General features: G+C 39.2%; 1 protein-coding gene across 1 annotated transcript in view; it reads left to right on the top strand.

The window, feature by feature from the left end:
• The window catches only part of lrba (LPS responsive beige-like anchor protein), a gene marked incomplete at its 5' end in the record, with an annotated part of 190,396 nt that overhangs the window by 95,042 nt on the left and 80,981 nt on the right, over window positions 1-14,373 (top strand). The window contains 3 exon segments of the mRNA XM_035660012.1: window positions 6,983-7,107; window positions 11,381-11,524; window positions 13,430-13,566. Of these exon segments, the coding sequence (XP_035515905.1) occupies window positions 6,983-7,107; window positions 11,381-11,524; window positions 13,430-13,566 (406 nt within the window).

The following is a 14,373-nucleotide window of genomic DNA, read 5'->3' as shown; positions in this document are numbered from 1 at the left end:
ATCCTTAACTCATAGATCTTCAGCTTGTATTTTTGCTACTTATTTACATTACATCCCCATCCCTAAGATATTGGTAATAGATGGAGGGACACATAGAGCATTGTATTAATTCTCTTTGTGATATAGCTTGTTGCAACTCATAAAAAATTCTAATATACCCAGTGGAGGAAAGATTTTGGTAACAGAATTGGAACAAAAATAATCCCTCCACTATGTTTTATGCTGTATGTGGGCTTATTTCTATAGAAAGTATAATTAAATTATGAGCAGTATAAACCAGTATCTTCAAGCTAAACTTCTGGCTCTGCGGTCCCGCATAATGTCAGACGTGAAGCAATATTAAACTATACAAAACTTCCGATATGAACAACATAATAAATCACTGACATCTTTTTTTAATTTAAAATTCATGAGAGTTTTATCTGGGGTGATGCTTTGTGTTTTTTGAAACAAGGTTGAAGCTTGAATGAAAAGATAACTACATGTCCATTATAGTTAGTCAGACTCTGTTTATGTGATCGTTTCAATCACCTTGCGACGGAATTGCTGCACTTGACACAGACACACACACACAGGCACGTACACTGCCATAAGTGTGGTATAATGGGCACGGCTGCATGATGGAGAGGGAGGGGAGGAGGTGCTCATGAATAGCAGACAGGCTTGCTAGATGAGATTGCAGAGCCTTGTAGTCCTGCATCACACTGAAGCAGGAAACAAGAGAGTTCGAGAGGGGGGACAATGCTGATTTGTTTATTGTTTAGTAAACTATCTGCAAATTCATCAGCATACAAGCAAGATCACGTATTTTTTAAAATTTTATGTAGTTTTAAAAATCACAAACTAAACTGAAATCTATGATTCTCTTTTTAAAAAGTTTAAAATTGTATGTTTCATGATAAGTATTTTCTGAGTTTTTATTTGAGACCTTTCACAGTTTTTTGCGTTGGAGGTGTAAGGTTTAACATGGCCTCATGTTTGTATGAAAAATGTAAACTTTTAAGAGAAAAAAACTCCACAGACGCCTAATCTCAGCTGACCTTCAGCTTCTTCTGCACTGTGTTTTTCTTTTCGTGGGGGTGTTGGAAACGTTGGGTATGTGTTCAGATTTGTCACACCATTCAAGATCAGCTCTGAAAGCTAGAGGTCAGAAGATTATTACAATGGGCCAGTAATGGCAGAATTATGCAACCCCGGTCCAGTGGATGCCCTCATTACCTCGCAGTAGTGGTGATAAATGGCCTTAAATACATGTTGTCAAAATCACAGGAAAAATGTGACTCTTCATCAAAAATACAGATGGTACCACTTCAGCAACGTAGCAGTGGAAGTCGGTATACATTATTTATTATGTAGTTGATGCTTAGATAATTTTAATATGGTAAACCGTGAAGCTATTTTTTTAATTAAACAATAAAATCAAGTAAAAGTCCTGCAGCATTTTTCATTTGATTGGAAAAAGCTTTTTCACAACATTCCTGTCTTCGGTCAATATTTACTACCTTTAATAAACACAACACTTTTCCTTTTACCTCCCATGAAATCTGATATAATTAGTGCGTAATTGTCTGGCTTTTTGTCTGTGAATTTACACTGAGTGTAATTGCTGCTAATTGGAAGCTGCACACTAAGCTGGTGGTAATTAGGGCTCGATTTGCATTATTTCATTTGGCTGCACTGCATTGTGGGGAGTCTGAAGCCTTTTGCCTCCCACCCATGGGAGTACTTTGATCCTCGCAAGCCGGTGATGTTGCAGAGATGCAGTATCAATTCCTCTTTTTTCAGATCTCCTTTTGAAAGCTCTTGGATAAATTGGAGTTAATTGGGAGGAGTGGTGGGTGCTTATGTTGTCTTGGTAATGAGTGTGTGCACTCTTGTGTGTGTTTATAGCAAACTCAGTGAAAGGGGAGTTGATAATGAGTGATAAAAGCAAAGGATGTAAATGTACATGGACTTTGTTTCAGTGTGAGTGAATACCTTGGCTCATATGTAAGCGAAGATTTTTATTTTTATTTTTTTCCTCTCTAATCCAGTGTATACTCTTTTATTAGATATGTATTTTTACTTATTTTTCCTCACCTATATGATGTAGTGTTAAATCAGTTATTGCACAGTATTTAGATTTATATTTAAAATAGACAAATTAAATGACTTGATTCTGTGATTAATAATAAGGTTGGGCAAAATTACATGTGGACTGTCATTTAAGCAAATAAGATGGAAATGTTGGCGGGTCTGTGACCCTAACATTACCTCTTGTAAATAACATTAGCTGAGGTGAATTAACATACACACATGTAGATGGTCTCCTGTAAACCTCATTGGAGTAGGAAGGGTAAGCATTAATGCACATGTAGAAAATCACTCCGGCAAGACTTAATCATGCCAAACAATTTCAGTGGGAAGGTATTTGGTCCTGTTTCATTTTAATTTGAGTCTGGAGATACCATCGAAGCCATCGCTGCCACCGTTTGACAAAGAGCCAGTGCTCAAGCAACCAGTCCTCAACATGACAAATCCTCAATCTATTCCTGCTCTCCCGTTTCTTCTAAACACATGGTTTATGCAAATCAAAGCAAAATGATCTTGGGGATAGCAGCAATGTTTGAGCAATTTGAGGGCTGCCAATGGGAACTTGCATTAATATAAAATAAGCAAGGAGAGAAATCTCTTCTGCATATGCAGGTCTCATTGACTGTACCCAAATTAATTTAGCAGAAAGGTTATGAATGACTGTTTGTGCCAAAGTGCAGTCGCTTGTAGTGATATATGAAAGCATATTCACTCTGCATGTCCTGCTTGCTATGATAAAGGTCATATTATTATTTACATAATATCAAATGCTTTGAAGATAAACCCGTGCAACAACAGTAATATTTTCTTTACTTCTCCCTGTTCACCCAAAGTAAATTCTACCTTTAGCAAGAAAGGTTAATTAAAATAAAAAATAATAATAAGGACATAAATTGGTTCTCTTCTAATAGCAGTTTGTGATGTCTGTTATAAAACAAATAAACTTTTAAAACTGAAAATGGTGAAAAAAACCTGTGAGGATTCGGTCTGGACAGTCCTGTCTGTTGAATCTTGATGGATGGCAATAATTTGTCCTTGTCAGCAAACTAACAACTGTGCCATGGAAAAAGCAGTCCTCATTAATATTTTCAAACCGTCCGTTTGATAATGATAAGCAGTGGTAGCCCTCGTATATAACTACTTCTAAAGTCACTAATCCAAATAATATGATGATTAATAGAGGTGAAGTGCATTGGGATTGTTTATTTTAGGGTTTTATAATGCTAGATTAGTATTATATTTAGGGTAAGATTAAACCTTAATACTTCCCTAGGGAAATTGGGTTGGTGCAGCAGGAAACTGTAATAGTAAATACAACAAAGGAAAGTAAAGATTATAAAGACTAGTGTATAAAAAAGAAATATATATATATTAATTTTATTAAAATGTGGTTGAAATTGTAACAATATTGGGGCTGTTGGTATTAGACCCTATATGGACTATTGCTTTAAAAACACTAGTCATCTACAAATAATGGGATTTCAGTTATCAGCTCTATCATACTGGCATTTCCACATACTTGTAAATAAATATGGTTCTTGCTTGTTATTTGGGTGAAAAACACCCATGTGTCAGGGAATAGTTTATTGTAGAGGACATAGTTAATGTAGTTCACTTGGCCCTCCACTTTTCTAAATGCTGTTCTCTCCAAATAAGCATTTCATTAATCGTGAACCAGCTCTCATACTGAACACTCCTCACAATTAAACCATTTATTTTGTATGTCACCTAACCATGCCAGATCTACTTGGACGCCCGCTCTGTTTGGATGTAAATGGACAATTTAGTAGCGCAATTGAAATCTTAAACAGCCCACCAGTAAAATATCTCCTTGCAGCGCGTTGATGGTTTGTGTTGAGTTTATTAAATTGAAGGCATAACTGTTTTGTTAAGTGATTAGGGAGAAAGAGCATCAGGGCCGTATAAAAGGAGAAACTTGAGCTCCCCCATTCGTCCTCTGTGTTGGTAAACTTCCTCAAATTTACTACTCCACAGTCCTGAAGAGCATCCAAAAGATAGAGAGAGAAAAAAAAAGGGTAATTACTATTTACTACCTCACATAAAACTCTTCCGGACCCTGTTTCATCAGTAGCCAATGTGGTCTGCATTAAAGGCTCAACAAATTCTCCTTAATACACACAAACCCAGAGCTTGCACATGTAAGGCTCGCAGTAATATATGTTTAAGTTTTGCTCAGATTTTAAAAGGACCCTCAGTCCTTCTGTCAGATTGTCTCTCCCCCACTTTCATCATCAGACAACAGTCACTTCAGGCTTAACGAGCGGGCCTTCCAGACACCTTTTATGACCGAACTAATTACTAATTACACAAGTGGTTGGCGTGAGCCACAGCACAACGCTGGCCCTTTGTTATTTTAATTGTTGTTATTTTGAAGAATGGTGCTTCAGTAAATTCTGCCAAGGATGCCCTAGGAGGATGGATGAGCCCTGAATAATTTATCATCTTTGTGGAAACACGCTCAGTGTGTGGTATGGGGGTTGCGTGGCGCTGTACATCTCCATTCTTGTTACGGCAGCGCTCTCATTGGGGATTGATGACGAGGTATCTTTCATCGTGCGTCCACCTCTTCTAGCACCCCATCATTAGGACTTCCATTGTCGCCTGCTCATGGTGCACTGGATGAATATGACTGGCAGAGGTGGTCCCCCCATGCCGTGACTAATTACTCCAGCCAATGGCTCCCCCCTGATGGATTAATGTGTATTGTGTGAGTCGGACAGACCCCCCCTCTGCCATGAGATGAGAGACGAGTGCGTCCTGATTCGGAGCTGTGTGCCATGCACAACCTTGATAATTATTTCCATAGATGAATACCATTGCAGGCAGGATGATGAAGTGGCCATTTGCGTTCAGAGACTATCACATGCAAACATGGAGCAGGGGCTTTGTCACTGGCGAGAAATCTGGTCCTGCACAGACCCTAAGTCCCTTGTGTCTTCCCAACTTGCTTTCTGCACACATACACACACACACACACACTCACTCTCTCTCTCTCTCTCAATTCACTGCTCTGAATGTACCTATATTCCCATTTATGCCATTTTCAAAATTTCACAAACATCTCCTCATATTGTAGTTGCACTCTTCTATGCACTGAATTAAATGCACTCTGCAGAGTGCTTTACATCCAGACTTAAGATGTGAGCAGCAGCCACTCTCCACTCTTCATCCAGCCTTTTGAGACTGATTTTCTGTTTTTTGTCCAGATAATCAGTGGTTTTCATTACCCAGGACATAGAGGGTTTTAAAGGACCCGCTTGGAAATTGTATTTATTTTCTTGCGTAAAGCTCCTTTCCCTTTTAGAGGCCCCTGTGTGATCATTGGTGTTGGACTGAAGATTTGTGAGGAGCCCCCGGCCAGAGCAGCGTTCAAGAGTAGATCCCATAAAGTATGCTGGGGTTCTCCCGTCATAGCTTATGCCACTGAAACCATAAACTGTGTCTTCCTACACCTTCACAGGATACACTGCAGCTACTTATGAATAACCTGGTCATGGTTTGGTTGTTATTTTAGAAATATTTTGTTATTTTTGTCTTTTCTTGTGACACTTTTCTTTCTTTTTTCTCTTTTCCTCTGATTTTAATCATAAAAAAAAGGTTTATCTGTGGAATAGAAAACCATTTTACAACCACATGTTTAGTAGGTAGCACATATCTAAATTTACTGTATGTTTCATGAGAGCGTAGATCCTGCTGGTCTTATTTTCACTTTCCATGCAGCATAGCAGAATTAAAGACATTTACATTATTTCACGAACCATGGTAAATTGTTGCAGTGGGTTTTAGGAACGTATGTAATGGCGAACAAAAACCAACAAAACTAAGTCCCGGACAGGCCTAGTCTAGGATTTTCTTATTTCCTTTTAAAGTGTTTTTCTCACGAGAACATTAAGTAACCAGTAAAATGACTATTTGACTTGAGTCAGACAGTCAGGATTTAGTCTTACTGAAAACCCAAGTGCGTGTTGTTTTTCCCTTCCCACCTGAGTTGTTAATCATTAACACATGAGCTGTTTTTACACTTAAAAAGGCGAGTTTCCGTGCTGACGAATTGACACATGAACAGCTTTGTTGTGTACTAAAAAGTTCTTCAAATTAAAAACCCCTAAACTGGGAAAAACGAAAAGCCTTATGTAATGAGAAAAATGATTTTCTTACACTTTTTTGATCCTCCAAGCTATGGGTAATGAATATTTTAGATTATATTTAAATTAAATCACTTTGAAAAATTAGAAGTGATACTTCATTATAGACAGGTACACTGTGTACATGCACAATGCTAGGTGGCAGTGACTCCTCATTAAAAGTTAACACTTTCTTTTCCTTTGGAGCAAGATGATTTACTGACCGGGTCTGGTAGAGGGAGATGTAAATTGGAAAGAAAAATGGGTGCTGCAGACATTGATTAATATTGGTAATGCTATCTACCCCGTCCTATGTGTTTGTAATAGCCTTCTCCTTATCCTGCTAGCCATGAGTCCTGACAAGAGGTATCCTGCTGGGCTTGAAATGAGCCTAGAATGGAAGCACGTGCCACAAAAGTGTGTGGAAAATGATCAAGCTGTCATTTGCTCATTCCACTGTGATGTACTTAGTGCTCAGTTCACCCTCTCAAAGAGAGAAAGAGAAGGAAAAAGAAACACAAAAGGAACACCTTATCCTCTGAGATGGAGATACTGTCATTGTCAAGGACAGAGATACAGTGATTTGGGGTCCAAGCTTGTGTCTAAGTGAATGTTTTTAAAGAGTGATTTGGAGGGTAAAAAAACCCCCACCAAACACAATGCTGGCTTTATGTATGCTTGCTCGGACCGAGTGCTAATGCTGGGCTGCTATACCACGCTGGCTGGTAATTGCTAACACATGTGCTACCTCTGTCTCGTTGCAGCCGGCCGAGGGAGTTCTGGCGCCTGGACTACTGGGAGGACGATTTAAGGCGGCGACGTCGATTCATCAGGAACCCCTCCGGATCCACTCACTCAGAGGCTATTCTCAAAGCCGCGGCCGAACACGGTCAGTCCCATCCACCAGGTCCCCGCCTGTTGTTTGCACTCCCTTTCTTACTCACTTGGTGGTAGCACCAGGTACACGGTAATAAAAATTAGTCTTCCCGTTGCAATAAAAGATTTATTGTACCACAAGACACAGTAAAATAGCACCCTCATTTGAATTTCACAAAGGTAATTTCATACCCTGCCACACATTATGCAAAGCTGGACTAATAATCAACCTGAGCGTTACTCAGAAATTCAGTTTTGAACTGAGTGCTATGAGTGAGATGAAACATGAATATTTTTCACTCTCTTTTCTTTGCTGCAATGCAGTGGCTGATATTAGTGGTAAGTAACATTCATGCTCCCTCTTCCTATTTTTTCCCTTATTGAGGTTTTTGTGTTTGAATGAGGGGTCATTTGGGGATTCATGCCTTTGATTCATTCCTTCGCAGGATAATTTGCAAGATCAGAGGAAAACATTAAAATATATCCCGCTTGTAGTCAAAATGAAATGTATTTTGGGTGTATAATTATGATGAAATTTAATGTCTTATATTGTTAGACAGTAATACATTTTATTGGTCTCTCAGGTTAAATATTACGCTAGTGAAATGGAATATGTGAAATTGGTGAAATTGGTGAAATTGGAATATGTCAGATCAATTTCTCATTGTTTCTGTGCACTTCTCTATAAAGACAGGTGTCGATTTTCAATAAACCTCGTCTGAGAACAGCTTCACATTCCCAGCAGTCACTTATAACCACAATATCTAAATGACACATGTCACTGCATTAACACCAGGAGTCGCATTTCTCTCCTAGAGCGCATGTAATCCCTCATTTCTCCAAAGGTCCAGCACACACAAGGGTTTGCAATCATCGTCATGCTGGGTCCACATTTACCAGCTCAATCAATTACTCTCACCAATAAACGGCCATTTCTGGACCGAAAATGTCCTCAGTGTGTCACCTGCAAAAGTCCCCTTAAATGTGACATCATTCCCAAAGACAAATGGCAGGTGTGACAGGAGTCAATAAGAATGTGATCTAAAAGCAATAAGTGTTGGGGATCCCAGTATCCTGGGAGACTTCTGGTCTGCAGTAATGGCTGCAGTGTGGCGGCAGCTGGAGACCGGGGCCGGAGTCCAGCTGGTCGCTGTTCTTCTGCAGCAAGCCTCTGAATCTCACTTTGTTTTCATCTTAATTCGTACTCGTTTTCCCTTCAGCTAGTTCATGACAGAGAACAGACACATCACTTATGGTCAGTCACTGACTACTTTTTAGCTGATGAAAATGTGTTGAAGGCGTTTGGTGAGCAGGTTATTCAGGTATTTGGTCTGATATTCAATTTTATTCAAAACAATTTCAGCTTATGAGTTGCACATATTCATCACTGGTAGAAAAAAAGTCAAATTCCTGCAAACAACATTTGGTTTCAAAGTCAAGTCTGTGTAAAAATAGCCAGCAGGCAGTTGTGGCAAGGGTATGCTACCTCAAGAGAGTATACTGCCTGGCTGAAGTATGGGAATATATCATTAAAATAACTCTTTGACATTGAGGCCTGACGGCATCCATTTTCTGATGTAACCTTTCGTCTTGTTTTAGTCGACCCGACATTTGTTACGGAAGTGCAGCTCAAGATGAGAATGCAGGGCTGAGTTTTCAAACAGAGCACAAAGGTCATATCTGGCTGTAATTATATTCATCAGATGCAGAGGAGAAAATGCAGTCTCACTCCCTAAGAAAATATTTAGTATGAGATCAAGCCTGAATTTACCCTAATTTTCTAGCTACTTGTGGCTGCACTTTTCAAATCTCAGGCATGATCATAAAATTAGAAGCAACGGAAAATATTTAACATTTTTAACCGAGTGATGTATAGTTCCAAAGTTTTATTTTTCCTTTTTTAAGACGAGGGAAATGTATGCCTCTTCCTTTTTAAACATGGAGAGAAATGTGCATTTCTGCGTTAAGGATATGGACAACTGTTATCATTCATACTGCGCCAAGATGATTTCCACAGGAGAGTTTGTGGCTGCCAGTGGGCTTCAGTAGACTGTTATGTATTTATGGCTGGAAAGAACCATCTTTTCTGGGGATTGATTTGGTCTGGTCCAGGGCCCGTGTACCAGAGGTGGCAGAGTAAATACCTGAAGACTAATGTCTCTGTTCTGGTAATCAATACTCGCCTCATGACCACACTCTTGGCTACGCTCCCGTTAAAAACAAATTTGTTAATTTTGACAATTTAATTGCTGTGACCATGCATGCCTTGAGTTGTATAAGCAGGTAGTTGAACCTCTCAGTCGGGAAATGGGGTCTTGGAAAAAAGTATAACCTGTTGGGATTTATGCACGTTTCTGCCCCCTGTGTGATGAGTGATGAGATTGAAGTGTAGATTTTATTTTTTTTTTGTTGATGTGGCACGCCAGCTCTTTGCACAGATTGTTTATCATTGTAATCATTTTGAATTTAAATTATATTCAATTTAAATGACACCCTACATTTTAAAAAGTCAATGATTGTTGTGAGTTCACGTCTAAATGTTTTATGCATTTTTTTAATGTCTTTGCTATTAAGTATTAACACTTCAGTTAATTTTACTAACATATTTTACACTCACACTCTTTGATATTAGTTCAACTGATACAAGTTTGTACTCTACTATGATTCCACACACACACACACACCACCAAAAGTGAGAGAGTTTTCAAATTAAAAGAAGAAAAAATAAACCGTATCAGCTTCAGGAACAGAGAGTGAGAAGTTAGCATGTAGCCTGTCACTTCTGTGCACATTTCTTTTTCCTGGTGATAAGTGACAAGACTCTGGTCAAAATAGCGTTTCTTGTTATTCTCATGGAGCCAAACATTATGCTGACTGCTCATTATTTTTGTCGCTCTAACTTGAGTGCATATTGTACATAGGAACTATTAATAACTTGTGCTTGAGAGTAAGAGAAGGAGCATGGTTTAAGATCAGACCAGTCATGTATTGCATCAGACTGTGTATTCGTGAGGCTCGATGCTAAATGTTACTTCTGTTGCTGGGGTGAGAACTGCTGAGGATGTTTACGGTGAAATGTAAAGAAGTTCAAATCCATCTGTTTTTTAAGCTCGTGATAAGTCCCCTGTCCACTTGCTTGGTGTGAATACAATGGCATGTGGTACGTATTAGAGGAGCTGGTAGTAATTTCAGTGCTGCTAACTAAAGAATCCTCCAGGGAGGCTTAATTACAGGAAGACCATTCTAAATATCAGTGAGCTGCATATTTTCCATGACAAGAGATTTTTTATCCCAGCTCGTGTAGCAGTTTCAAAGTATAAAGCCACATGACGCGGCTGTGCATTTTTAGGAAGTGCAATTGATCTCCCCTCAGGTGAGGATAAAAATAAAAAAAAACACTAGGTATGCGTTCAGCTTCTCACCGGATTAAAACTGTGTTGCTCTTACCAGAATGTTGGATTAGAAAACACGCACAGAAGCAGCGAAAGCTCTCACTATATTGCCAGCTATGTTTACAAAGAGGGAAGACTCGCCAGCCGGTCTTTGTACTGCAGACTGTCTGTGGATCCTTACCATGCACCACTGGGGAATGCAGGGCTCTGTAAATGTTTGCAGATTACCATTTTTCTTAAATAATCCATTTAGAACCTCATGTCATGTTCAGTTGAAATCAAAATGGGCAGAGTGCAACCCTCATTTTGTTTATATGTGTTTGAATAATATTTGCATGCATAGTGTTTGTTTTCATGCGTTTAAGTGCGAAATGCATTCAGGGTTAAGATTATGTATAAAGTTTGTCTCTCATTGTGTTCGCTGTTTTCGGTTTGTCTGCCGGCATGTAGCTCTGCACTGATTTGAGCGGACCACAACACCACTCTTAGCTATAGCTGTTAAACTGAGGCGGGGGGGGGGGGCTGATAGCTCATATTAGAGCACAACAACTGTTTATTAGTCAGTCTGTGATGTGTAGCAAAAATAACTTTTCCATTGTCGTTTTTTACTGTTTGTAATCGTCACTTATAATTGTTGAATTGTTGTTGTTTTTTTTTACAGAGAAAGGATGTCGGAGTCAGGTTTCAGTTAAAAATAAAATCTGCTCAAACATGTGATCATTGAAACTTTGAAAGCTATCCAACTCTGTACTGAAATAAAGTTAAACGTGTTTATTGTGTTACCTACAATACCATATGAAATAAATATACCTCCATGCATGACACTGTATATGACCTTTTTAAAACTGCAATGCCTGTAAAGTTAAAATAAAAAGCCCCTTTTCCCCCCTCCAGCGTCCGAGGAGGATGTTCTCAAAGGCAAGCAGTCCATCAGGAGTCAGGCTTTGGGAAATCAAAACTCTGAGAGTGAGACATTACTTGACGGAGACGATGACACGCTGTCATCCTTAGAGGAGAAGGACCTGGAGAACTTAACAGGTAAAGAAACGGCTCATCCTCTTCACCCCTCATACCGCTGTCACTCTCACCCCTCTCAGTCCTGCTGTTTATCCTGCAGCCCAGACAAAATAAAGAAATAATGTCACTGTAATTTTTATATAACTTATAATATCCTACACACACACACACACACACACAATTCCACTGTTTATTAGTGTGCTATAACTTGTTCTTATGCACTGACATCCGTATCTCCCATCATGGGAATTCACTGATTTTCCCAAATGCTACTGCTGCTTTGATATCACTGTATTTTTTTTTCCAGATATTTTTAGCATGAATTTTTTTTTAAAGTGCAGACTCCTTATGCATGTATAAGGAAAACAGGCTTTTAATAAAAGCCTTACCCAGCATTAGACCTCTGGACAACTCTTTCATTATGGCACCAATAGGAGAGTGTGCTGCATGAAAAGTATCTGCAGTTTGCTGTCTGCCACTGGAGGTCTTGCTTCACAAACATACACACAGGCCTGAGTAGCAACTCTCTAAACATTTTTTATCCTGCAGTAGCCGAGTTTATCCCAGGATACTGTTTACCCTGAAATGGGACATTATCTGATTTCAAGAAAAGCAGCATTGCCTTAATAAAACCTCCCCCTTGCATGAGCCCATGCACAGCCTTGTATTAAATTGAATCCAACTCACAGAGTTGTCAGTCCTTTGTCGCTTTTGATACATCTGTTATTTAAATAATCTTAATTAAATATCATATAGTCCGCTAATCGGATTGCAGTGTAATCCGCATTTTTATGCGCAGCGACAGCGCTCACCAGACTAAGCTGCATTAATGGGGGCTCAGAGTGCTATTAAAATAACGCAACTGGACGACAATAGGATTAAACGATGAATCCTGTCTAATAAAGTGATGTGTATACTGCGAGAGGGTTCAGCTTCTCCCCTTAAGCAGCTGTCTGCTTCAGGTGTAATTGAATGTCTTTGACTGAATGGAACAAAAAAATAAAAAATATATGTTATTTCAACCCACGGATAACATGTCAGTACTCACGGGGTTCGCGAGAGGCAGAGGAATGAATATATATCTGTTTATTCCATCCGTTTGCATGAGTTGTGAGGGTGCTCTGGGAAATCAAGCCGGGCTCCGAGGCTCCTTTTCTCCGCAGCGCACATCTGCAAATACAATGGCTCACATGTGCCGAGCCGGGCAGAGCCTCCACCCACAGCTCCCCTGAGCCGGGCTCTCATTGTCATACTGGCATAAATTAAGATTGATGAGAGATTAAACAGAGCTTCACCCAACCGGCCGCAATCAATGGATCCTGACTGACAGTCGATTTTTTGACAATTATGTCTGAAAGTTTTACACTTGTTTTTATTTTATTTTAGTGCGAGTTTTAGGATGCTATTTATTTATTTATTGTTTACATTTTATTTTGCGATCTATACGCATATATCATATAGTGGGCAGTGCAGTTGTTCTTACTTTATCTTGAACTCATCGATTGATTCCTGATTACCAATTATAGGCGGAAAACTAGAGACAGTGTTTGAAGCAGCCGCAGCCTTTAGCTTGGTCATTTTAATAAACTGCAACTCTTGTGCAGAATTGTTGTATATAAAGAAAATGTAAGGGATAAACAGGCTCAAATATAAAAAAAGACACATTCTCGTTATCTGCTGCCTGTTTATCTTCACCTTTCCTTATTAATTAACCACCAGGTTTGAAGGCCTCTGCGGTGTGTTTCTCACATTCACCATCAGCTCACAAATCCCTTGTTGAGTTTTTAAAAAGTTTACCTTTTTTATTTTTATTTTTATTTTTATTTTTTTTTTACCGTCGGTGACTATTTGAAAAAGCCAGCACTTTGGGAGAAGAGAGGGGGGACACCCTGCTCGTTGTGACCCGGCATGTGTCTCTTCCTGCAGGCCCAGTAAACTTAAGCACCAGTGCTCAGCTGGTGGCTCCGGCCGTGGTGGTGAAAGGCACCCTGTCCATCACCGCCTGCGAGCTCTACTTCGAGGTGGACGAGGACGAGCCGGGCTTCAAGGCCATCGATCCAAAGGTAAGAGACTCCAGCTCCATTGATCACGTCTCAGATTGTCACTTATTGAAGCCATGCTCGGAATTTGCCCTAGTGCTGGTATAATGCTAAATACTGACTGACGCATACGTTTTGGTATCTACAAGTGTATTATTAGTATTCATGAGCAAAAAAATAAATAAATACTGTTAGTGTTTCTAAAAGTTGTCGTCAGTCTGTGGCTGAAGTTAGTGTGGCTGTTTGAATTGATTTTTTTTTCTTTTTAATATTTTTGGGATTTGATATAAACACGACTTTTTTTCTCGATTAATATTTTGTAAAGTAAGTCTAACGCAATAACAGTGTTTAATTTCTTTCTAAGAAACTCAGTGTTTTTATAATAAATAAATGATCACACTGTCACATGGTTTAGGCCTTCCCATTAGCAACGATCGTCCTTTTTATGCCTGCAGCACTATTCTCATGGTAAACGGCTCTCAAACATTATAACTGCTCTGATTTCAAAATAATAATAAACAGTAACATTTGAACCAATTCTCGTTCCTTCATGTTGGCCACAGAGGGCTGCTGACCCACAGGTGGCTGCCTGTTCAGTGCATACAGTCGGTGCAGTTTAACGCTCCACGAAACGATCCTATTTGTTTTTAAATACGTATAGCTGTGTATTTAAAGATATTAATTTTTAAAAACATCCACATTTATGTCAGAATTTATTAAAATACTCGTGACAATAAATGCCTCCTACAGTGCATTATCTACAAATCAACCGCATTAATCAGATTAAAGCTTCAGTGTAGCTGCAGGGGCCCTCTCCCTCTCTCTCTCTCT

Source organism: Morone saxatilis, unplaced genomic scaffold (assembly GCF_004916995.1).
Source record: "Morone saxatilis isolate NCDOM2014 unplaced genomic scaffold, NCSU_SB_2.0 Contig17, whole genome shotgun sequence".
Taxonomy (NCBI): domain Eukaryota; kingdom Metazoa; phylum Chordata; class Actinopteri; family Moronidae; genus Morone; species Morone saxatilis.
The sequence above is the reverse complement of the archived record's forward strand: the minus strand, read 5'-3'. Positions and strand labels throughout refer to the sequence as shown.